The 23824-nt window shown below is 41.9% G+C and overlaps 1 protein-coding gene across 6 annotated transcripts in view; it reads left to right on the top strand.

Annotated features, from left to right (window-relative positions):
• Nucleotides 1–23824, top strand: part of LOC126170586 (inter-alpha-trypsin inhibitor heavy chain H6-like) — a 213216-nt gene that overhangs the window by 113282 nt on the left and 76110 nt on the right. For 4 of the 6 annotated variants that reach the window (XM_049920742.1, XM_049920739.1, XM_049920741.1 and 1 more), the window contains exons 11-12: nt 2960–3053; nt 13092–13211. In XM_049920742.1, coding sequence (XP_049776699.1) covers nt 2960–3053; nt 13092–13211 — 214 coding nt within the window. The remainder of the gene's footprint in view (nt 1–2959; nt 3054–13091; nt 13212–23824) is intronic. The other 2 variants (XM_049920740.1, XM_049920738.1) reach the window with 1 other exon arrangement.

Raw genomic sequence — 23824 nt, 5'->3', positions numbered from 1 at the left:
TAAGCTACTACAAACAGATAAGTGAACGCATTATTGTGGCCAAGATAGACACGAAGCCCACGCCTACTACAGTAGTACAAGTTTATATGGCAACTAGCTCTGCAGATGATGAAGAAATTGAAGAAATGTATGATGAGATAAAAGAAATTATCCAGGTTGTGAAGGGAGACGAAAATTTAATAGTCATGGGTGACTGGAATTCGAGAGTAGGAAAAGGGAGAGACGGAAACATAGTACGTGAATATGGATTGGGGGTAAGAAATGAAAGAGGAAGTCGTCTGGTAGAATTTTGCACAGAGCATAACTTAATCATAGCTAACACTTGGTTCAAGAATCATAAAAGAAGGTTGTATACATGGAAGAATCGTGGAGATACTAGAAGGTATCAGATAGATTATATAATGGTAAGAAAGAGATTTAGGAACCGGGTTTTAAACTGTAAGACATTTCCAGGAGCAGATGTGGACTCTGACCACAATCTATTGGTTATGAACTGTAGATTAAAACTGCAAAAAGGTGGGAATTTAAAGAGATGGGACCTGGATAAACTGAAAGAACCAGAGGTTGTAGAGAGTTTCAGGGAGAGCATAAGGGAGTAATTGACAAGAATGGGGGAAACAAATACAATAGAAGAAGAATGGGTAGCTCTGAGGGATGAAGTAGTAAAGGCAGCAGAGGATCAAGTAGGTAAAAAAGACGAGGGCTAGTAGAAATCCTTGGGTAACAGAAGAGATACTGAATTTAATTGATGAAAGGAGAAAATACAAAATGCACTAAATGAAGCACGCAAAAAGGAATACAAACGTCTCAAAAATGAGATCGACAGGAAGTGCAAAATGGCTAAGCAGGGATGGCTAGAGGACAAATGTAAGGATGCAGAAGCTTATCTCACTAGGGGTAAGATAGATACTGCCTACAGGAAAATTAAAGAGACCTTTGGAGATAAGAGAATCAGTTGTATGAATATCAAGAGTTCAGATGGAAACTCAGTTCTAAGCAAAGAAGGGAAAGCAGAAAGGTGGAAGGAGTATGCAGAGGGTCTATACAAGGGTAATGTACTTGAGGACAATATTATGGAAATGGAAGAGGATGTAAATGGAGATGAAATGGGAGAAACGATACTGCGTTAAGAGTTTGACAGAGCACTGAAAGAGTCGAAACAAGGCCCCGTGAGTAGACAACATTCCATTGGATCTACTGACGGCCTTGGGTGAGCCAGTCATGACTCAACTCTACCATCTGGTGAGCTAGATGTATGAGACAGGGGAAATACCCTCAGACTTCAAGAAGAATATAATAATTACAATCCCAAAGAAAACAGGTGTTGACAGATCTGAAAATTACTGAACTATCAGTTTAATAAGTCACAGCTACAAAATATTAACGCGAATTCTTTACAGACAAATGGAAAAACTGGTAGAAGTGGACCTCGGGGAAGATCAGTTTGGATTACGTAGATATGTTGGAACCCATGAGGCAATACTGACTTTACGACTTATCTTAGAAGAAAGATTAAGGAAAGGCAAACCTACGTTTCTAGCATTTGTAGACTTAGAGAAAGCTTTTGACAATGTTGACTGGAATACTCTCTTTAAAATCCTAAAGGTGGTAGGGGTAAAATACAGGGAGTGAAAGGCTATTTACAATTTGTACAGAAACCAGATGGCAGTTATAAGAGTCGAGGGGCATGAAGGGGAAGCAGCAGTTGGGAAGGGAGTGAGACAGGGTTATAGCCTCTCCCCAATGTTATTCAATCTGTATATTGAACAAGCAGTAAAGGAAACAAAAGAAAAATTCAGAGTAGGAATTAAAATCCATGGAGAAGAAATAAAAACTTTGAGGTTTGCTGATGACATTGTAATTCTGTCAGAGGCAGCAAAGGACTTGGAAGAGCAGTTGAACGGAATGGACAGTGTCTTGAAAGGAGGATATAAGATGAACATCAACAAAAGCGAAACGAGGATAATGGAATGTAGTCTAATTAAGCCGGGTGATGCTGAGGGAATTAGATTGGGAAATGAGACACTTAAAGTAGTAAAGCAGTTTTGCTGTTTGTGGAGCAAAATAACTGATGATGGTCAAAGTAGAGAGGATATAAAATGTAGACTGGCAATGGCAAGGAAAGCGTTTCTGAAGAAGAGAAATTTGTTAACATCGAGTATAGATTTAAGTGTCAGGAAGCCGTTCCTGAAAGTATTTGTATGGAGTTAGCCATGTATGGAAGTGAAATATGGACGATAAATAGTTTGGAGAAGAAAAGAAAAAAAGCTTTCGAAATGGGGTGCTACAGAAGAATGCTGAAGATTAGATGGGTAGATTACATAACTGATGTTGAGATACTGAATAGAATTGGGGAAAAGAGGAGTTTGTGGCACAACTTGACAAGAAGAAGGGACCGGTTGGTAGGACATGTTCTGATGCACCAAGGGATAACAAATTTAGCATTGGAGGGCAGCGTGGAGGGTAAAAATCGTAGAGGGAGACCAAGAGAGGAATACACTAAGCAGATTCAGAAGGATGTAGGTTGCAGTAGGTACAGGGAGATGAAGAAGCTAGCACAGGATAGGGTAGCATGGAGAGCTGCATCAAACCAGTCTCAGGACTGAAGACTACAACAGCAACAACATGGTTAAAAATGTTGTACACCTAACGTTCCGTAAGAGGAAAGGGAAAACAACGTTCCTATTAAAGTTTTTGTATTGCTGATGTCCGCGTTGGCGAATGTCTTTGTTAAACAGATATAATGTAGATGGATAAGAAAGAATCCTTTACCTGTATACTTCATCTTTCTGATTGTTACCCACAAATATGGGCCACAACATTCGGTAACGTACGGATGACTAAGCAAGCAATAATAATAATAATACATCCTCTTTACAGCGTATCCGGTTAATCATTCTTCCACGAAGCACTCTTATTATGTTAGTAAGACTCTTAATTCTTACTTTCTTCCTTGCAGTACTCGTTTGTGACGTCTGTTACGTCCTTGGTGGTGGTCAAGCCGAATGCTACGTCTGCAGTCAATCTCGATGAGCCCAACGCGCCAGGAGAAGGTAATAATCTTGCATTGATCTCTGTTTACAGAAGTTATGACATAAATGCGATCTGACTTTTTCGAATAACATATAAATAATGTAAATCTTTGTTATTCCTTATCAGCCAATTATCATCATCACAAGGCCTTTACTTTATCCCATAGTTGATGCACTTCTGTTAAAAGTTGGGGATTACCTAGCATTGTTCTAAGACACATGCACGTTAAACTCTCCACAGCCTGTTTCACTGAAAGCTTCGTGAATCAATATAGATACAGTTATTCTGTAATGCAAAGAGAGTTAATCTCATAATAGGAATGTTTATGGAGTGAGTACAACGTCCGATCTGCGCACGCCGCCAACATCAGATCGAAATTGTCACGTGACGCGATTACAAGGCTGTTTGTTCATATTTTGCACGATATTTTTATATATTTATTTATTAGTTACAGTAATGGTGAATAGTTGTTGCTACTACGAATGCAGATCGTGCTACATCGAAAGTGGAAATGTTACTTATAGTAAGTACCATTGAGATCTAGTTACAATAATCATACCAGTTATGAGTTGAAAAATAGCGAGAAGCAGTTTAATAAAGAACTGATGTCGTCAGGCTAATTTCTGTGACTGTATGGCCACAGATTTATGAGCCAATGGCAGATAAATTACGTAGTGTGCGAGTGTACAGTTAGTAAACCCATTGAACGTATACACACACCGAGCAAATTTCACCTGCAAATTTTTATTCGGATTAGACAGGTATCCGAACTATTGTGCTAGTTTAAAGTAGTTACGATTAGCTATGGCGGGCAGAATGAGTATATGCGATTAACATTTTAGTTTCTCTAAAAATAAACGAATATTAAACATTTGGAGCGAGAAAGTGAAAACAGAAGAATTTTGTTCCTAAAAACATTTGGAAATGCGATAAATTGCTAATTTCTGCATTCAGTAGCTCCAAATTCGATTTTTTCGCGACACTTCCCCCTCCCCCCTCCCAACCGCGGCATGCTAGAAAACCGTTTCATGATACCATCGTAGCATTCGAGTAATTTGCGAAAACAGGGACTCGATAATACGACCAAATGGGTTTCAAAACCTAGGGATAGAGAAGTCTGGCAAGAAAAAGGCAGGGTTGTAAGATACTATCTTTATTCTTTTTGGTGGGAAATAAGTTCAACTGACGAGATGCTGGTGTTGGACAGCACTCGTAATGAATGAGTCATAAAGACTGCTATCCCAATCGAGGGAGAGCTGCGGGCTGTTAGTGAACTCGCCCACAGCAGCCCTCTGTTATGTGCTGGACTATTTAACATCAACGCGACTCCTATAATAAGCAAACACTACACTTCGCATCTCATTATTTTGTGACATCCAGCGAAGTGTACCGCCAGCAATTACAGATGATCAGCAGCGACATGTCCACCTTGCGTAAAACCAGGAAAAAAAGCTTCGACTATATCATACTAGCATTCACGAAACAAATAGTGAGAGCCCGTTTCGCCCTGTATAGTTGGGAGTTTGAAATTTCGTTAAAAGATATCGCTGCAACGGAAAAAAAGAAACACCAGTCAAGAACCACTCCATGGTGCAATATAGCATCTCTTCCACCCACCAGGTGACAAGTCGTTGATATCAGTGTGATAGCTTAAGCAATTATATTGATCATGAGACTCAGTTTGCATGGAGAGTAATTTTTTTTCCAGTAGTTGGATTCCACTCGCAAGGAAGGTCAAATGGGAATTCGTAGAGGAAAGGTGATGTTCTTTTCGACGTACGTTATTGTGAAATGATATCTTAAACTGACCACAGAGTGATTCTACAGCCCACAACATACATTTTGCGCAAGGAGCGCACCATTAAAAACACAATCGTAGTGACTATGTTACCATCACCCTGCAGAAAAAGCGGTCTTGAGTCTACAGGAACACATGGCTCACTGATAGTGTTAACGCTTTCTAGTAGAAATGCTGTCCTCAATTTGGAATCAAGTCTATCAATTTAACGACATATTTGTGTCTCAGGGTCCATTCAAGGATATCACCCAAACATTCGTTATTCTGTACCATCCAACAGAGAAAAATTACGAACTATAAAAACTCCGCTAACTTTATCCAATACATTTTTACCACATCTGACACGATATATATCGAAAACGAATACCATCTACATGTTAGAATCGAGCATACGTGGCGATCCTATTAAATATACAGGTATTTATCCGTCGGAGCAGGTGGCCAGTGATCGAAGCCACTTGCACAGACCGGTTTAAGCTTTCATTGCCTGTACTGTACGAGAACCATCTTCCACAGGTTATCAGTCGCAGGAGAGGGTCCCTGTTTCGTTGTTTGCTACACCACTACTTCTGCTGTAACACCCTTTGTACACTGCATTACAGTTTTTTTTTTCTGCCACGACTACGATGTCAGATTTTAAACTCCCCCAGAAAACTAGACATCGCACGGTGTAAATCTCACAACACACCCACACAATGGGTAATTGAAATGAGAGACAGTCACAAGAAGAGGATCCTGGAAGAGTTTTGAGGGATTGTGGAGCGTTTCCAAACTGCTAACCGAAAGAGATTGATTGGCCTCTACATTACAAGTCATTATTGACAGTCGTGGGATAGCTGATGTCGCTGTGTTCCATTTGATTGATTCCTCATATTGTTGCCATGCACATGATCACTGTTTTGTTGTCAGCCATCCCTGGAAGGTGTTGCCCCCTCCACCCTTTCTCCATCTCAAACAAATGATGTCAGTCAATCACTATGTGGTAATCAACAGCTTACCAGTGGACTGCTAGGATGGAAAAGGCACCATCGATATACTGTAATAATAAGCAACATAAATGATAGTGCGATCAAGTTTAGCAGTTTTGTCGTAATTTTAATAACGACCAGTGATGCGGCAGGATGCGTACCAATTTCTGTATCATCACTAAACAGTCTCTCCACGACTTAGCGAGTTCCACAGCGAATGTAAATAGCCGACTGTGTGGTACGTTCATTCTTCGTTAATTCTCGAACGTATACACCAAAGTACACCAGAGAGTGACTTGAATATCTCTAGTACTTCGATCATAGTGCATAATTTACGATCTTTCTCTATGTGGATGGGAGTCACAGGGCATTCTCTTATATTTAGGATAAAGTTAGAGACCGAAAAATCTCCTCATATTGCCTTTGACCTACGCTCCCTGCAGTACTGGCATCGATTTAATCTGCTCTTGATCAGAAGTAGACCGCTACATTCTACATTTTGTGTAGGAACAGTGTGAACCGAGGCTGTAACTGCTGGACGGCACCCACCCAAGAGCACAAGATTTCTGAAGATGCGTGAATGTCAAGGAAATTAGCTCTCTCCGACTTCTGGGTACAATTGATCTCGCTACCTATTGCAGTGTGTATTACAGTACATCGTTCCATATCAATGGTATCTTTCAACCCCGACCGTCCACTGGGTAAGCTGGTGATTATTGCATAATGGTTGACTGACACCTCTCGGCTAAGCTGGAGGGAGCCTTGGCGGAACACCAGATAACTGCTACTTGTCGCTGTGAAGCATGGGATTAAATGTAAAGGTCATCACCTCCATACAGTTGTTTGGTAGTGTTCCTCCATGCTACAGTATGGTTCAATTTCCATATGCTGCTATGCCATCCATACGTTTTTAATTTTTTTTTCACCAATAAAGCGCCGGTACCTCTTTTTCATTGTACTACCCCATGCATGCTGTGAACAGCATCTTCCAGCGATGGTCGACTCTGGAACAGTAACCATGTACATGACTGCAAATTGAAGGAACAATGCTTTTCGAAATGGAACACCGAGACACCCGCAAGCCTGTCGATGAGGAAGATGAGATTAACTGTACAGGAGAATAACTGTACCTTCCAGTAGGTGTTGGAAGGGCTTTACAATATCATAAACTCTTCCAGTCTCCATATGTTGCGAATTCTTTCACATTTTTGTCAATGAGAAATATCGCCTCTGTGTTTTATTTCCACCAGCCTGTGTTGTGGTAGCTGTGTAGTGTATGCCATGCGATGTTCAGCTTTCTGTGAGAGCCAGATGATCGAAACATGTTAATGTCGGTTTAGCAGCACCTGACACGGATCTTTAAGTCATGGTAGAAAAAACAAACTGTATGGCAGTGTACACTGATTAGGTGTGTTACAACCGAAAAAACAATGTATTAAATTGCTTATGAAGGAACAATACAGGCAGCCTGTCGTGTGATTGATAGACTGTTGGATTGGTCACCCTACAGTACAGGTGATGAAACTTTACTATGGCTTGTGCAAGCATGTATGATAATGAACCATCTGCTGCAATGAACCAATATCTGTATATTTAATAGGATCGCCACATATGTTTGGGTGATAGACATGAATGCACCCTGAGAGACACAGATCTCCTTCGGATTGCAGTAGCCGGCCGCTGTGGCCGAGCGGTTCTAGGCGCTTCAGTCCGGAATAGCGCTGCTGCTACCATCGCAGGTTCGAATCCTGCCTCAGGCATGGATGTGTGTGATGTCCTTAGGTTAGTTAGGTTTAAGTAGTTCTAAGTCAAGGGGACTGTTGACCTCAGATGTTAAGTCCCATAGTGCTTAGCGCCATTTGAATCATTCTTTTTTATTGCAGCTACAACATGTTTCCATTTCCACCGAGTCGTCAAAACGCGCTCGTGTCGAATTAAGTCAGCTCGCCCCGTTTCCCCACAGGGTGCAGAAGGTCTTAGATACAGTGATTTCGTTCAGATCCGACTTAAATTGTGACAATCACACGGACGAAGCTGCAGGGAGGGCGGGGCAGGGACTTAGGAGCAGTTACAAATGCAGAGGGACTGTCTAAAAAACAGCGCTGGGATTCTTGGTGTATGGGTTCCTTAACAGGTAGGTTCGAAAAAAGGTGACTCGTTTGGAGATACGAGAGTGGCGCAAATGTGATTCACCAGTGGCTGTAACCATTAAAAGACGTCTCTACAGGATCCAACACAAATATGTGGTTAGATGGATAGATTTTATTCCAAATTGCGGACATCATCTCTACCAGAAAGCGTTAACACTATCAGCGGTCCGTGTGTGCCTGTAGACTCACGACCACTTTTTAATGCAGGGTGATGATAACATAGGCATTATGATCATGATTTTAATAGCGCGCTCCTTATGCAGAATGTTTGTTGTGGGCTGTAGAATCCCTCTATGGTCAGCTTCAGGTACCATTTTCCAATAGCGTTCCTGAAAAACAAAATCGCAATGCAAACTGACTCTCATGGTCAATTTAATTACGTAGCCTATCAAATCGACATCAATGACTTGCCACCTGACGGGTGGAAGAGATGGTTCAAATGGCTCTGAGCACTATGGGACTTAACATCGGAGGTCATCAGTCCCCTAGAACTTGGCACTACTTAAACATAACTAACCTAAGGACATCACACACATCCATGTGACCGTAGCGGTCGCGTGGTTCCACACTGAAGTGCCTAGAACCGCTCCACCACACCGGCCGGCGGAGGAAGAGATGGCTAGGGCATGATTCTTGACTGGTGTTTCTTTCTTTTCCATTGCAGCAATATCTTTTAACGAAATTTAATACTCCCACCTACAAAGGTCGGGACAGGCTCTCAAGATTTGTTTCGTAAGTCCTAGTATGATATAGCGTCGCACTGGTAAAAGGGGGTTGGTCATAGTGTACAAACAGCTACATTTTCTTGAATTATAGCTTGTTGTCATCAAATGTAAAATGAATGTGCTTTTTTCCGACATGTGTGCCAATAGCGTGAAAGATTGTCTGAAATGGTTGTAACACACGCGTGTACGACAGTTTATTTACAGACACTGAAAGCGAGATACGCTCTTAGGTCATGTAATTTGTTCAACAAGCTGATAGAATTAGATTAAAATTAATTTTTTTGTTTAAATCCTCGCTTTTTCTTTACTCCAATGACTGTTTAGAGATAATGGGGACATTGTGCGGTGATTGGTAATTTTCGCAACAAAATAGTCGAAGTTTTCTTCCTGATTTTACACATGGTGGATATGTCTCTGCTGATCATCTGTAATTGGTGGCGGTACACTTCGCTGGATGGCGCAAAATAATGAGACGCGAATTGTAATCTGCAGCCGAACGTAAAAACTGTACCGATTTTGCTCATAAAACTAAAAGAAAAAGAACTTTGCCTATTTTAGTGGAAAGAAGACGTTTATTATGGCCGCGATTCCGTGTTTCTTTTTTAATACTTGCTTATTACAGGAGTTGCATTGATGTTAAATAGTCAAGCACAGAACGGCAGGCTGCTACGGGTGCGTTCCCTAACAGGCCGCCGATCTCCCTCGGTCGGGATAGCAGTCATTTATCACTGTTCTGAGGGATGCCGGTGTTAGGCAGCGCTCGCTTTAGGCAGCAGGGTCTTCCTGATTCGCAAGCAGCTGACTTCTGAAATAGCCTTCTGGAGAGTTCTCCGGTTGGGGATGGGGGGGGGGGGGGTATGCTAAAAAATTTCCCTTTTGTGTTCCCTAGGAGCGTTGCATATCGCGACGGAACGCAAAAGCCCTGATGAGGCCTGCGGCCATAGAGGGCTCGGCAGAAAAACAGCAGAGGGTGGACAGCGGGCTGTTCATGCTGCAAGCCGTCCATTTGAAGAAGCATGTGTTCTCCATGTAAATCGGTGAATGGTGGAAGGCAGGATGGGGGGGGAGGGAGGGAGGGAGGGAGGGGAGAGGGCCACGGCTTCTGGCAGTTTGTGGTTGTACATTGAAGAGAATGCACATTAAACTACCAATCCCTTTGTAGTCTTTTAGGACGACGATTAGTATAATGATAGTACCTTACCTCCCTGCCTTTTTTCCTGCCAGCTTGTGGGTTAAGGGTAGGGTTTGAGTGTGTCTGTCTCTATTTTCGAGTGGTATTGGAAATTTTTTCCCAGCAAGATAACACCAGTTGTAGGGTGTCGCCAATTTTTTAGATGTATTGCGCTTTTATGCCGTCCTTGTGTAGCGCTAAGCATATGGTTGTGTAATTAGGCCCAATCTTTGTGATGAATTGTGTAGTTAGGATCAATCTTTGGGTCAGTTTCCCGACCAAAATAAATAAAGTACACTAATCTAACCTTCCTCTCTCGCCTGTGGTGGTTTAATTGTGTTAGGGGGATGGGGGGTTGCACTTGGGCTTTCCGACAAATAGGACCAGGGTTTGGGTCCCAGAAAGGGCACTACCAATTTTCATTTCCCATCAGTTCCAAGCGCCTCTGATGGTTTAATAGTGTTAGAGGATGCACTTTGGCTTTCCACCCAGAAGGACCAGGGTTCGAGTCCTGGAGAGGTCACCACCAATTTTAATTTCCCGTCAATTCCCAGGTGGGGGGGTGTGGTGAGTTTTTAGCACAGCCCTGGGACAACGAAATTTGCGCCAAAATTCGAAATTTCCGCCAAAATTCGAAATTTCCTCCAAAATTCGAAATTCCCACCAAAATTCGAAATTACCACCAAAATTTGAAATTTCCATCAATAGGGTAGGATAGGGTATGGGGTGGGGTGAGGGAGGGAAGGGGGAAGGAGAGAGGCTGAGGCCGACATGAAGGCTGAGAAAAACATGTGATGTCATCCAGCAGTAGGGGTGGGCATCGTCGGGGGCGGGATTGGGCGGGGGTGGTCGGGAGTGGGGATGATTAATTGATCAACTTGAATAATGTGCATATCAATTCGATATCAAAAGTGCCCTGGTAACCCCAACTCCCTACTACTGCTGTGGTTCTTCAGTGCTCTATGCTAAGCCTTCATTACACCACATGACATGTCAAAGTTATAAGGTAGAAAGATTTCCCTCTGCAGGATGTCAGAAACAATCTGAAAAACTTGTAAGGATGTTTCCAGGTAGGTTGTGCTTAGAAATAACTGTTTAGAAAAAAACGATACGTTGCGCCGTTCCCGAGTTAATTAACGTTGGATTTATGCAATCAGGCTGGCGCGTCTGCAAACTCAAGTGGTGCACCAGATACAGTTAGTGTTCAGTTTGAAGCGTACCTATCGCGCCTTGCTTATCTTTGTATTATGTCTTAGGAAATACAAGATATTTCTCGAAATGAAGCACTTCATGAATTATGGAACTGTCTGTTATTCGGTACAGGATGATGAAAGCATTTAATTTTGAACACTTTTCCTGTAAAACTGACCTTTTTTAGTATACGTAGTTTCGTATTTTGTAAATCCAAAAGTGCAATGGTGGTTGGCGGCACATAAGATGTTTCTTGACCGTGTAAGTTAATTAATGTTACTACGCACAAGAGAAAAATACTTTAAAGGACAAGACTGTCGGAAAATGCGTGATCAATTTAAACAAAATTAACGATATCTCACTGAAACACTAGATAGTTCCGTCATGAAACTACCGATTTGAACTTAGTTTGAACGGTTAAACGTTATTATCTGTTGTTTTGCTTGACAGGAAAAGCTTATTGATTTAGTTCTTATTGAAATTAAATCAGTTAAATTCATATAACAGTCATTATTCCAGATAATGAGAGCATACAGTGGAGTTAGGAATATCCTAGCTCATGTCTAGGTTATGAAGGGAAGGAATTAAGAATATATAAACCGTTTCTGAACGACTTTGAACATCAAACATTTTATTTGCATAAAGCTTACTTGTGTGAACTTTACATAATTCATGCGTACTTTGATAATTGACACAGAGTATTTCACATGTGATTTTCGTTCTTCTGTACTAACAAGGGGGTCAATGTGTAAAATAACCCTATAAGTTGTTCTCATAGCGTAGATGTGTTGTGTACATAGTTCCGCGTAGTCAGCGCCTACACAACTTTCCCACTAGAGCGCGCTACACTAAGCACAACAGCGCAGGCGCAGCGCTCGTCCGTCTCCGCACTACGAGATGGCGCTCCCATAGAGGCGGACCAAATTCTGCTTCCGCCGATCCGCGTATTAATATGTAACGCAGCCAATGAGATTGCTGCTAACGTAGAACCTTTTCTCCTCGCAGATCACACTCGTGCAGTGAGACATGAACACGCAAGGTATTATAACGAGTGTACAGACCTCGAATCTGTCAGTCTGCATTTGTCTGCACCAGTCTGCATTTGTCTGTACCAGTCTATAGTCAAGTTTCAGTCTGCGCCTAATAAGATTACCATATTCCTGTACATAGCCATGAAGATAAATGTATAGACACTTTTGTCAAGTATCAGAGATACATGTGAGAATAAGATTAATGTACCAATACCAAAGGAACTTCAGATTGTCAGTTTTGGTCACCGTCAATCTGCTACTCTGAGTGTGCAAGTGGCATTTCTATCGTATGACCTAACGGCAGAAGATAAACACGCCACGATAAGACCCCGAGACATATTCCTGACACTCGCCTACTTTGTTAGTGCGACAAGTCAAATAATCTGATGGTGTGTGTACTGAAGGTCTTACAGTACGCACACCACAAGATGATAGTGCACGTAAATGGTGAGCCCTTCATTCGGATTCGATCCTTACTAGTGTCCCATGTCTAAGTTTTGCTACCGCTCTCTTATTCGGCTTTAGTTTCATTTTTTTATAGTTATACTTTTTATTTTTTATTGCAAAGTAAATTCCCATGGACTGTCGCCAACAGTTAAATAATTGAATAATGACCTTTAGGTATGTCTGACCTCATGAAGAAAAATCTAGACAACCTCTTTGATGAAGCTTCCATTTTGCTTCATGAGCTGATTCAACCATTCCAGACCAAAAACTTTTTTTTCTCATCCTCGTTAAATAATTTAGATTGTAATTCAATACAGACCAAGTAACACAGTCCCACCATCACTCAGGCTTTAAACAAACCATTTACTAATGCCGATAATTAAGGTTAAGAATCTCACGGGCGCAGTCCTATGGTGCTCCTGCAACATAAACTAGACATTGAGACCTTCCTTACCTTTAACTCCAACAGAAATAGTCGTGGTTCTTATTGGCCACGCTGTACTAAAGCTCTCTTGCCTATGACGCAAGGTGTCAGCACTTGTTGCAGTGGAACATGCGTTGTGTTGTTGTGTTGTAGCAGCGTATGCTCCGGTTTCCTTCCAAGGACTACCGCCGGCTCCTGGGCTTCACGCATTGCCGTCGTTTCCACAGAGCTGGCCGCAACTCGCGTCGCACCATACGTTCTCATTCCATCAACGTGAGTACCATACGCATGAACTACTTGCTACCAGAAGATGTAACAGGACACTGGTATTGTTGCTTGTCCAAAGGATGTTGTGTTTCTTTCCCAACAGCTGTAAGTGTCCAGTAGTAGACTTTGGCCTCATGCGCAGATGTTAGCGTCGAGTAGGAATCAGTTTCAGGCCTATCTAGCTCGCGCCTCGCGCTTGCAGGCTAGCCAGAGTGGCAAGCTGAGTCGACAGCTGCGAGAAAAATCTGAAGCATTTGGCCATAGTGTGACATAAACTATGTTTTAATTGCTTGGCGCGCTTTGCTTACTACCTGCCATGTATTTCCTGATATCCTAAAAAGACTGTTGAATGTCAAGCCGTAAAGTCCAAACAAAGATATGTCAATACTTCTACTGCTGCACTTGTGATACCTATTCTAACAAGGACATCCCACGAAGTTGGGATCACGTAGTTGCTTCAGACTTTGTAAACCTATAATATGCTATTAAAACAACATAATGTGCAAATAATAAGGTACGCTACTCTTGCAATTCCGAGAAAATCTCAAGACAAGTCTTACGCGTCTACTATGAAAGTGATGTATTTGTGCGGATGTTCCAGCCGCAAGAAGTCATTGTGGTAAAGTGGGTTGGCGGCACAGGAGCTCAGCGTGTTCAGTCAGACGGTTAACTGCCTTCTGTAATGAAGACTGAGTAACGGATCAATAGTGAACTTCAACGGGTGTCATGGGACGTCCGCCCCGAACAAATGCAACGAACAAAATGATATAAAAAGTGGTTGCGTTTCGCTAACAGCAAGAGGGGCGTGGAGAACGCATCAGTTCGAAGGGAAGAAATTAATATACAAACCGTCTCTGAACGCTTTTGAACATCAAACATTTAATTTGCATAAAGCTTACTTGTGTGAACATTACATGATTCATGCGTAATTTGATAACTGACACAGAGTATTTCACAAGTGATATTCTTTCTTCTTTACTGACAGATGGGGGTTTATGTGTAAAATAGCCCTATAAGTTGTTCACATAGCGTAGATGATAGTGCACGTGAATGGTGAGCCCTTGGTTCGGGTTCGATCCTTACTAGTGTCCGACGTCTAAGTTTTGGTATCGCTCTCATATTCGGCTTTAGTTTTACTTTTTTATAGTTATAGATTTTATTTTTTATTTTGTTATTGCAAAGTAAATTCCCATGCACTGTAGCCGACAGTTAAATAATTACATAATGACGTAATGAACCCCGGAAACGCTTCTTTTAATCTATTTTTTCATCACTGGTCACTTTATTTAATTTATATGAGGAAAAAAAACATGAATTTTCATGAAGTTATAGTGAATTTCGTATTTTACTTGGCTATTTACTATTTTTAATTAAATTTTCAAAGGCGAGGGACAGGCTTCGATAGCCCAAGTCAAACCTCGATAAATAAGGATGCGAATGGAAGTTATTCACAATCAGTAATATAATAAGTCTCAATGTGACAGACCACAAGAGTAATGTACAATCACTTGTCGTATGTGCTCTCGACATCACACTTTGCAGGACATTATTTGTCATACAGACACGGAAAACATAAATCTAAACTTCACGAAAACACTTAATGCAAAGCAAATTGGTTTTCTTTTTCATTACATTACGTCTCAAATGTCACATAAATTAAATAATATGACCACTGATGCAAAAAAAATTGTTTAGTAATTATGCCTAAGAGGGAGTCGAACCGTCACCTCATACACGCTCATCTTATGAACCTTGAGCGCTAATTACTTTTTAACTCATTTTGTTCATTATCGTTTATTCTGTTTGTTCGGGGCGTACGTCCCAAGACGCTTGTTCAGTTTCATCATTGATCCATTAACTCAGTTTTTTTATTACAGAGGGCAGTTAACCCTCTGACCAAATACACTGAGCTACAGTGCCGGCTGATCACTTGACCACCATGAACTCTACTGTGCGGTACCTACATAAATCACATAACAGACACATCATACTTCTTTTCCGATTTTCTCTAAATAGCCAGAGTAATGCACAGTTCTACTTGCACAGTATGTTGTTTTAATGGCCTACTAAAGGTGTACAAAGTTTGAAGTAAATCCTTGATCCCAATGCCGTGGCCTGCCCTTGTAAGTAAATAATGCATCCTAATTCCCGTACAAATTAGCTGCAACGCGAAAACCGAAAATTTTTCGGTGCTCATGTATAGTTCTCCTCTCGGATTGCAAGGCTAGTATGTTAAGTATTCGTGACGTAATCAGCATTTTTCGAACTGTAAAAGAAAACTACCTTTCTGAAAGCTAAACCTCTGCTGTTCTGATAAAAATAACCACTATACCAAACTGCTCTACACATCCCACTGCCCATAAAAAAGCTGCTTATAGATCAATGCTATACAGAGCACACAAATTTTCACTTCAACATACAGAACTCCAACAAGAAATAGAAACCATAACATATACTGCAATAAAACATTGGATATCATCCTTCTCTAATTAATACCATGTCACAACAGATAAAGAAATAAACTGAACAAACAACATCAAACTACACTCACAACTGACATTGCTCCAGCAGTCAAATACGTAAAAATTCCATATATTGGAATAGTATCTGACAAATTAGCAAGACTATTCAAAAACACAGAAGTAAAAATCATGCTCAGCCCCAACAACAACCTAAGTAGGAAGCTTATTCACAATATAAAACCACCAGATACAAGTCTTGATGCATCAGGCATTTACAAAATTGCCTGCAGCCAATGTAATAAATATTATATCGGCCAAAAGGCAGAAATTTCAGAACCCGATTCAAAGAACATTCAGACTGCTACACGCTTGGTAAATGTAACAAATCAGCAGTAGCAACTCACATTAAAGACAGAGGCCACCCTTTGAAAATCGAAGACAACCTCGAAATTTTACACAAAATATGAAAAAGTAAGAGAATGGATATCATGGAAGAAAATGGAAATTTTCGTGCATAATACAAAGTATGGAGATAACATTCTTAATGAAATAACCGAATTCAAACACTCAAAATTCTTCAACAGTCTTAAGCCAGTTCTAACTCAATAGATTCAAGATACGTCAATGTAAATAATTGACTACAAATCTGTCAGTACCAAGAATATCGATAATCGATACAGACTCACATGCTGCAGTCCTCCAACTTGTGTTGTGTGCATAACGTCGAAGCAATTTGTGCAGTGAATTACGTTGGCAATGAGTGACAAAATACAATGAGCAATATTTTAATGTCAATCAACAGCTCTGCCATTACACCAGTGATGCAAATGAAGCAGCAAGATGATGAAATCGTAAGTGATCAATTGCCATATAAAAGCCTTTCACACGATTTTCGTAACACATAACTGATGCTAATCTATCTGCATCCTACAGAGGCTGTGATATCATACATAGCCAGTGATATCATACATAGCCAACTACAGGGAAAAAAACCAGTAGAAGGTATCACTGATTTCGATTTCTAGCCATACGCTGCCCCCCCCCCCCCCCCCAAATGCCACACCAGCCGCTACAGTAACAAACCATGGACAAAGAGTTCTAGATTAATCTAGTTTAAGACTGTTTAATTTTAAGTAAAATTTCTCTATATGTATGTATAAACGCATGAAGATGAACGGAACATGTTCGAAACGCGTTGTATTATGTTAGATTAAGCATAAAATAAAAACATGACTGGTAGCAGAAACTAGAAATAAATAAAAATAACCATATTCAAGCGACACGTATGTCAAAAATTATAATTTATATTGGTGATGAAGAATAGAAGCGCAGAAATTAAACGCACCAGTCGCAATTTCGTTGAGGTATCGCGTGACCGAGTGACTATGGTCGCTATGTTGCAGTTCACGTGGACCGCTCAGCATGACGTCACATAGTTGTTGGCAGGCCTTTTTCTCATCGGAGGCGCCGCCGAGTGCAGCCCGCCGCCCCTCAGGCAGATGACTGTTATAATGAACGATTAAAAAGTTCCCGTTCAAAGGCCGTACAGTCTAGAGTCGCTATGCCAATCAGTCAAAATCTCATCCGTTTGGTAAACCGCTGCGTGAAGAGCTCCGTAACTGCCTGCTGCACATCGTCTTCCGACAGGAATCGTCAACACTTCGAGGTCATTTTTAAGCAACCGAAGGCATGGTAGTCGCATGAAGAGAGATCAGGACTATAGGACAGTCGCTCTAGTGCCTACCACTAGAGTTGGCGTAACCCCTGCGTTACCACATTTGCGATATGGGACCGTGAGTCACGACGAAGCAGGAGCACCCGTTGCTGCGCACCATTCCAAAACGGTGGTTTTTGACAGACCTTCTGCCACATACACATTTTTCTTTCTCCGATGGATGTCTATGGGTGTTTCTCCTTCGGTAGCCAAGAAAATAGTAACAGCACACTGGTCTTGTTTGGACGCATTTGATGCGAGGGTGAGTCAAATGAAAACCTTAAATATTTTTTTAATATTATTTATTGTGCAGAAGTGGTAGAAAACTGTATCACTTTTCAACATAATCTCCCCCACACTCAATGCAAGTCCTCCAGCGCTGACAAAGTGCATAAATTCCTTTAGAAAAAAATTCTTTTGGTAGTCCGCGCAACCACTCACGCACCCTGTGGCATACGTCTTCATCAGAACGGAACTTCTTTCCTCCCATTTCGTCTTTGAGTGGTCCAAACATATGGAAATCACTTGGGGCAAGGTCTGGTGAGTATGGTGGATGAGGAAGACACTCAAAATGCAGGTCTGTGATTGTTGCAACTGAAACTTCCTGGCAGATTAAAACTGTGTGCCGGATCGAGACTCGAACTCGGGACCTATGCCATTCCCGGTCAAGTGCTCTACCAACCGAGGTGCCTAAGCACGGTTCACGCCCCGCCCTCACAGCTTTGATTCCGCCAGTACCTCGTCTCCTACGTTCCAAACTTCACAGAAACTCTCCTGCGAACCTTGCAGAACTAGCACTCCTATAAGAAAGGATATTGGAGACATGGTTTAACCATAGCCTGGGTGATGTTTGTAGAGGACGAGGTGTGCATTGTGTTTGGGTAGCCTCGTTGGTAGAACACTTGCCCGCGAAAGGCAAAGGTCCCAAGTTCGAGTCTCGGTCCGGCACACAGTTTTATTCTGCCAGGAAGTTTCATATCAGCGCACACTCCTCTGTAGAGTGAAAATTTCATTCTATATTGTTGCAACTGTTGTACGGACAGTGTGGGGCCTTGCATTGTCATGTTGTAAAACGACACCTGCTGACAGCAATCCACGTTACTTTAAATTGATTTCAGGCCGCAGATGATTTTTTAGGATATCTGTATATCATGCACTGGTGACAGTGGTCCCTCTAGACATGTAATGCTCCAAAACGACGCCTTTTTCGTCCCAAAAGAGAGGCAGAATAATCTTCCCTGCTGATGGTTCTGTTCGAAACTTCTTTGGTTTTGGTGATGAGGAATGGCGCCATTCCTTGCTCGCTCTCTTCGTTTCCGGTTGGTGGAAGTGAAGCCAGGTTTCGTTGCCAGTAACGATTCTTGCAAGGAATTACAATGAAATAAACACCCATAGCTGCTTACAGGCGTTGACATACGTCAACGGGGACAGATGAAAATGTGTGCCCCGACCGGGACTCGAACTCGGGATCTCCTGCTTACATGCAATATGCTCTATCCATCTGAGCCACCGAGGACACAGAGGATAGTGCTACTGCAGGGATTTATCTGTGGCACGCCTCCCGCGAAACCCACATTCTCAACGTATTGTCCCGCACTACATTCGTAGTGCCCCCGTCCATTATACTCATTACTCGCGGTGCGTTGCCGATACCCGTAAGAGTTCGGGCACTGTTTGTGCATTCGCACAGAAGAAGAAGATGGTCAAGTGGCCGGTGAGCCTTAACTATAAAAAAAAAAAAATATCTTGCAAGGAAGCCATCACCTTCTCGTTCAAAACGCCGAAGAAGTTCTTTACAAGCATCAACACGGCGTTATGTCATTTCAGGAGTCAGCTGCGGTGGCACCCATCTTGCAGACACTTTGTGAAACTGGAGCACATCATGCACAATGTGGTGCACTGACCCATGACTAATCTGTAAACATACTGCAATGTCATTCAGTGTCACTCGGCGGTTTTCCTTCACTATGGCTTCAACTGCTGCAATGTTCTGTGGAGTCACAACTCGTTGTACTTGACCTGGACGAGCAGCAACTTCCACTGAAGTCCCACAATTTACGAACTTCCTACTCCATTCGTAGACTTGCTGCTGTGACAAACATGCATCACCGTACTGAACCTTCATTCGTCGATGAATTTCAATAGGTTTCACACCTTCACTGCTTAAAGACCGGGAAACAGAACGCTGTTCTTCCCTGGTGCAAGTCGCAAGTGGGGCGGCCATCTTTATATTGATACTGCGATGGTATGTGTGCATCTGCACTATACTGCCACCGACAGGCCATTCTGCACGCTGTTTGTAGCACGCTTACCAACTTACAGGATAACCGCGCGAAATTTCGATTTGTTATTACAAGTGTAAGGTTTTCATTTGACTCACCGTCGTAGTAACATCGCCATCATTCACGTTTCCGCATATATCGCACACACGTCGGAAAGACACGAATGCCATACTATCCCATGCCTATATGTAGGTTGTTATAAATAAACATCGGAATCGCGCTACTCTGCAGCAACGCCATCAAACGGGAAATTCTTGATCGCCCCTTTACATTATCGGTATCCATGCGACAGAATATGTGCCTAGTATGTTCCAAAATACCGGGCGCAAAAACGGGATTTTCCGGACCTCATCCATCGGGTTCTATTGGTGATAAAAGGGTAGCATCAACTGGTTTGGATAGCCGTTGGGTTAGGGACCATTTGTATACTCAACAGAAGGGTACTCTTAGCTTCACTACCGTACGGTACGAAGTATGAATATCACAGACTTCCCCCTGCTTAGGTAAATGTTGCAGATCGATTCGTCGTATCTGCATTTGATGCAGTCTACGGTGAACTTGCTTGTATTAATGGAGGCACTGTTATTGAATGGTTTTTTACTAGAAGTTATTCTCTGTGTCACTAGCGGAGCAAAACCCACCCGATGATTCCAAGCAAATGACCGAATTTCGAACAGCCTTGAAAATTTTTTCTCTCTTCATCCGTTTCCAAGACACAGAGATTCCAAGTTACCCTACCTCTACACGTAAAATTCTACACGTATGAGGCGAAATCTAAATAATAAATAACCGTAGCAAACTACTCAAATTTTAACAGTGCATTTTCTAGGCATTTGTATCGAAGAATCATCTCCCCATTTTAAAAAATCTTTATCCTGTATCGAGAAACACCCAAAGACTTCTTTTCTGTGTACCGAAACCCAGCTGTTGATTCCAAGAGAGCTATGCAAGTCAGATGGCTGTAATTGTTACGAAGTGTTTCTAAGATCCAGACCTAGAATAGCCTAGAAATTTTTCATCGTTTTTTATTCGTTTCTGAGATATAGAGTTTCAGAGTTATCCTACTAGTACACGTAAAATACCGATGTAAAATCTGGAGTGAGGCGAAAACGTAGTTTATAAAGTGACGTTGTAAAAAGAAATATACTGTAAACTGTTTCCCTTATTATCTGGGAACCTCATATTGTAATACTGAAACACATGCAATTTTTTTTCTTTTTTTTGCATGTAAGATTCGTTCTGAGTTATAAAATTAGTTTTGCGTTATTTCAACTTCACATAAGCATATTATCTATATTTTACTGACCAATACATTTCTTTTCATATAACTTAATGGCGCTGCGTCAAAGAAGAAAAAAAAAGAAGGGGATCAACGGAAAAATGCTCCTATCGGAGCACAAAAAAGGTTGTGTACTCCTGCTTAAAAGACTGACTGAAAGTGGGGTACCAATTGCTATCTGCCTCAGCATCTTTAAACATTTTCTCAAACATTTTGGCCTGCGAATACTTTCGCGCTCTTTTATGTTGAGAGAGAAGGAGACACTGGCAGTAGGAAAGAGATGGAAAAGTAATAAATACTGGAAGATAGCAAGCAGTGGTTGTGGTACTGAAAGAGCGACGGAGCCAGTGGCAGCTTGTGTGACAGAGGAAATGAACGCAATGGCAGTGGAACATAGTTGACAGTGACAGAACAGTGTTAGATAATTGTAAGAAAATGAAACACCTACAGCCGTCCTTGTGATCTTATTTATCCTGTAGCTATCAGTTTCGTCTTCAGTGCGCCATCTTTCAGACCTTAGTTGATGCTGAAGGTATTATCACGATCCATATGTACGCTGCGTCAGTGGCCAACACAACTGGTTTGCGCTGAATATCTGTAACTGTGATGCCAGCACTCCAACCATCAACTGGAGAACCATTTAAAATACAACAACCAAAGATAAATGTCAGCGAATACCACATACTATCTTTGGATGTTGTATTTTGGATGGTATATTCTGTTGTATATTATGTTGTATATTTTTTTTGTTGTATATTCTGTTATATTTTCTATGGTATACCACATGGTATCCGCTGATACTTTCTTCAGCTGTATTTTGGATGGTTTTCCAGTCAGTTGGCAGTTGATGGTTGGAGTGCTGACATCACAGTTACAGTTAGGGTAAACCAGTTATGTTGACAACTGACGAAGCGTATATATGGATCGTGATAACCACTTCAGCATCAACTCAGGCCTGAAGATGGCGCATTGAAGCGCCGAAACTGGTAGCTACACAATAAATAAGATCATAAGGACGGCTGTTGGCGTTTCATTTTATTACAGTAGTTAACGGTCGTGGTCGCCAAGACCTCCAGTCAAAATAATGGACATACCAAAAGTGCTAGGAAATGGTTGAAGAAGACAATATCATTGGAAGAGGCATAAAGAGAAGAAGAAAGTGGAAGTGGGAGAGAGCCAGAGACAGGGTATGTGACAGTGACAACGAGGAGCAGAGGGAGAGAGTGACAGTGAGAAGAGGCAGCAGCAGTGCAAAGAATGACATAGTAGCAATCAGATATAGCATAGAAAAGGGCGGATATGTTCACCTGCCACAATTTTTGGGGAAATTTTTACAGGTGCTGAGGAAGGTAGAATGACACAGCTGGTACCCCAATTTCCAATCAGAGTCTTTTCAATAAACAGGGACATATTCGCATATTTTGTGCGATTATAGGAGTACTTTTCCGCTTGTTATACACTCGTATTCAGAAAAAACAGAACACCTTGGACGACTAGAGATAGGATGTTCGTATTCACAGGATACGTACATTAGTACGTTCTGCAGAAATGATTAGCATTTCAGTCGCCTCGGGTCAGCATGTGTTCTGCTGCCTAACAGTCAAAGGGTCTGCCATGAGCCACGATAACTTGTTCCAAGCGTGATCACATCGACGCATATGAGGCGCAAATGCCACCCTGTCGTACAGCCATCCATGCTGGATTCACCTGGTTCCAAAGTTCAGCTGTGGTGGTCGGCATTGGGTCACAGCCCTGCACCTGTCATTTCACCATATCCCATACATATTTGATTGGCGACAAGTCTCGTGATCTGGCGGGCCAGAGCGAAACGCTGACATCTACATCTACATCTACATCTACATCTACATTTATAATCCGCAAGCCACCCAACGGTGTGTGGCGGAGGGCACTTTACCTGACACTGTCATTACCTCCCTTTCCTGTTCCAGTCGCGTATGGTTCACGGGAAGAACGACTGCCGGAAATCCTCCGTGTGCGCTCGAACCTCTCTAATTTTACATTCGTGATCTCCTCGGGAGGTATAAGTAGGTGAAAGCAATATATTCGATACCTCATCCAGAAACGCAACCACTCGAAACCTGGCGAGCAAGCTACACCCCGATGCAAAGCGCCTCTCTTGCAGAGTCTGCTGCTTAAGTTTGCTAAACATCTCCGTAACGCTATCACGGTTACCAAATAACCCTGTGACGAAACGCGCCGCTCTTCTTTGGATCTTTTCTATCTCCTCCGTCAACCCGATCTGGTACGGATCCCACACTGATGAGCAATACTCAAGTATAGGTCGAACGAGTGTTTTGTAAGCCACCTCCTTTGTTGATGGACTACATTTTCTAAGGACTCTTCCAATGAATCTCAACCTGGAACCCGCCTTACCAACAATTAAATTTATATGATCATTTCACTTCAAATCGTTCCGCACGCATACTCCCAGATATTTTACAGAAGTAACTGCTACCAGTGCTTGTTCCGCTATCATATAATCATACAATAAAGGATCCTTCTTTCTATGTATTCGCAATACATTACATTTGTCTATGTTATGGGTCAGTTGCCACTCCCTGTACCAAGTGCCTATCCGCTGCAGATCTTCCTGCATTTCGTTACAATTTTCTAATACTGCAACTTCTCTGTATACTACAGCATCATCCGCGAAAAGCCGCATGGAACTTCCGACACTATGTACTAGATCATTTATATATATTGTGAAAAGCAATGGTCCCATAACACTCCCCTGTGGCACGCCAGAGGTTACTTTAACGTCTGTAGACGTCTCTCCATTGAAAACAACATGCTGTGTTCTGTTTGCTAAAAACTCTTTAATCCAGCCACACAGCTGGTCTGATATTCCGTAGGCTCTTACT

The sequence above is a fragment of the Schistocerca cancellata genome, chromosome 1 (genome assembly GCF_023864275.1).
Source record: "Schistocerca cancellata isolate TAMUIC-IGC-003103 chromosome 1, iqSchCanc2.1, whole genome shotgun sequence".
Taxonomy (NCBI): domain Eukaryota; kingdom Metazoa; phylum Arthropoda; class Insecta; order Orthoptera; family Acrididae; genus Schistocerca; species Schistocerca cancellata.
Note: the sequence above shows the minus strand (reverse complement) of the source record. Positions and strands in the feature narration are given on the sequence as shown.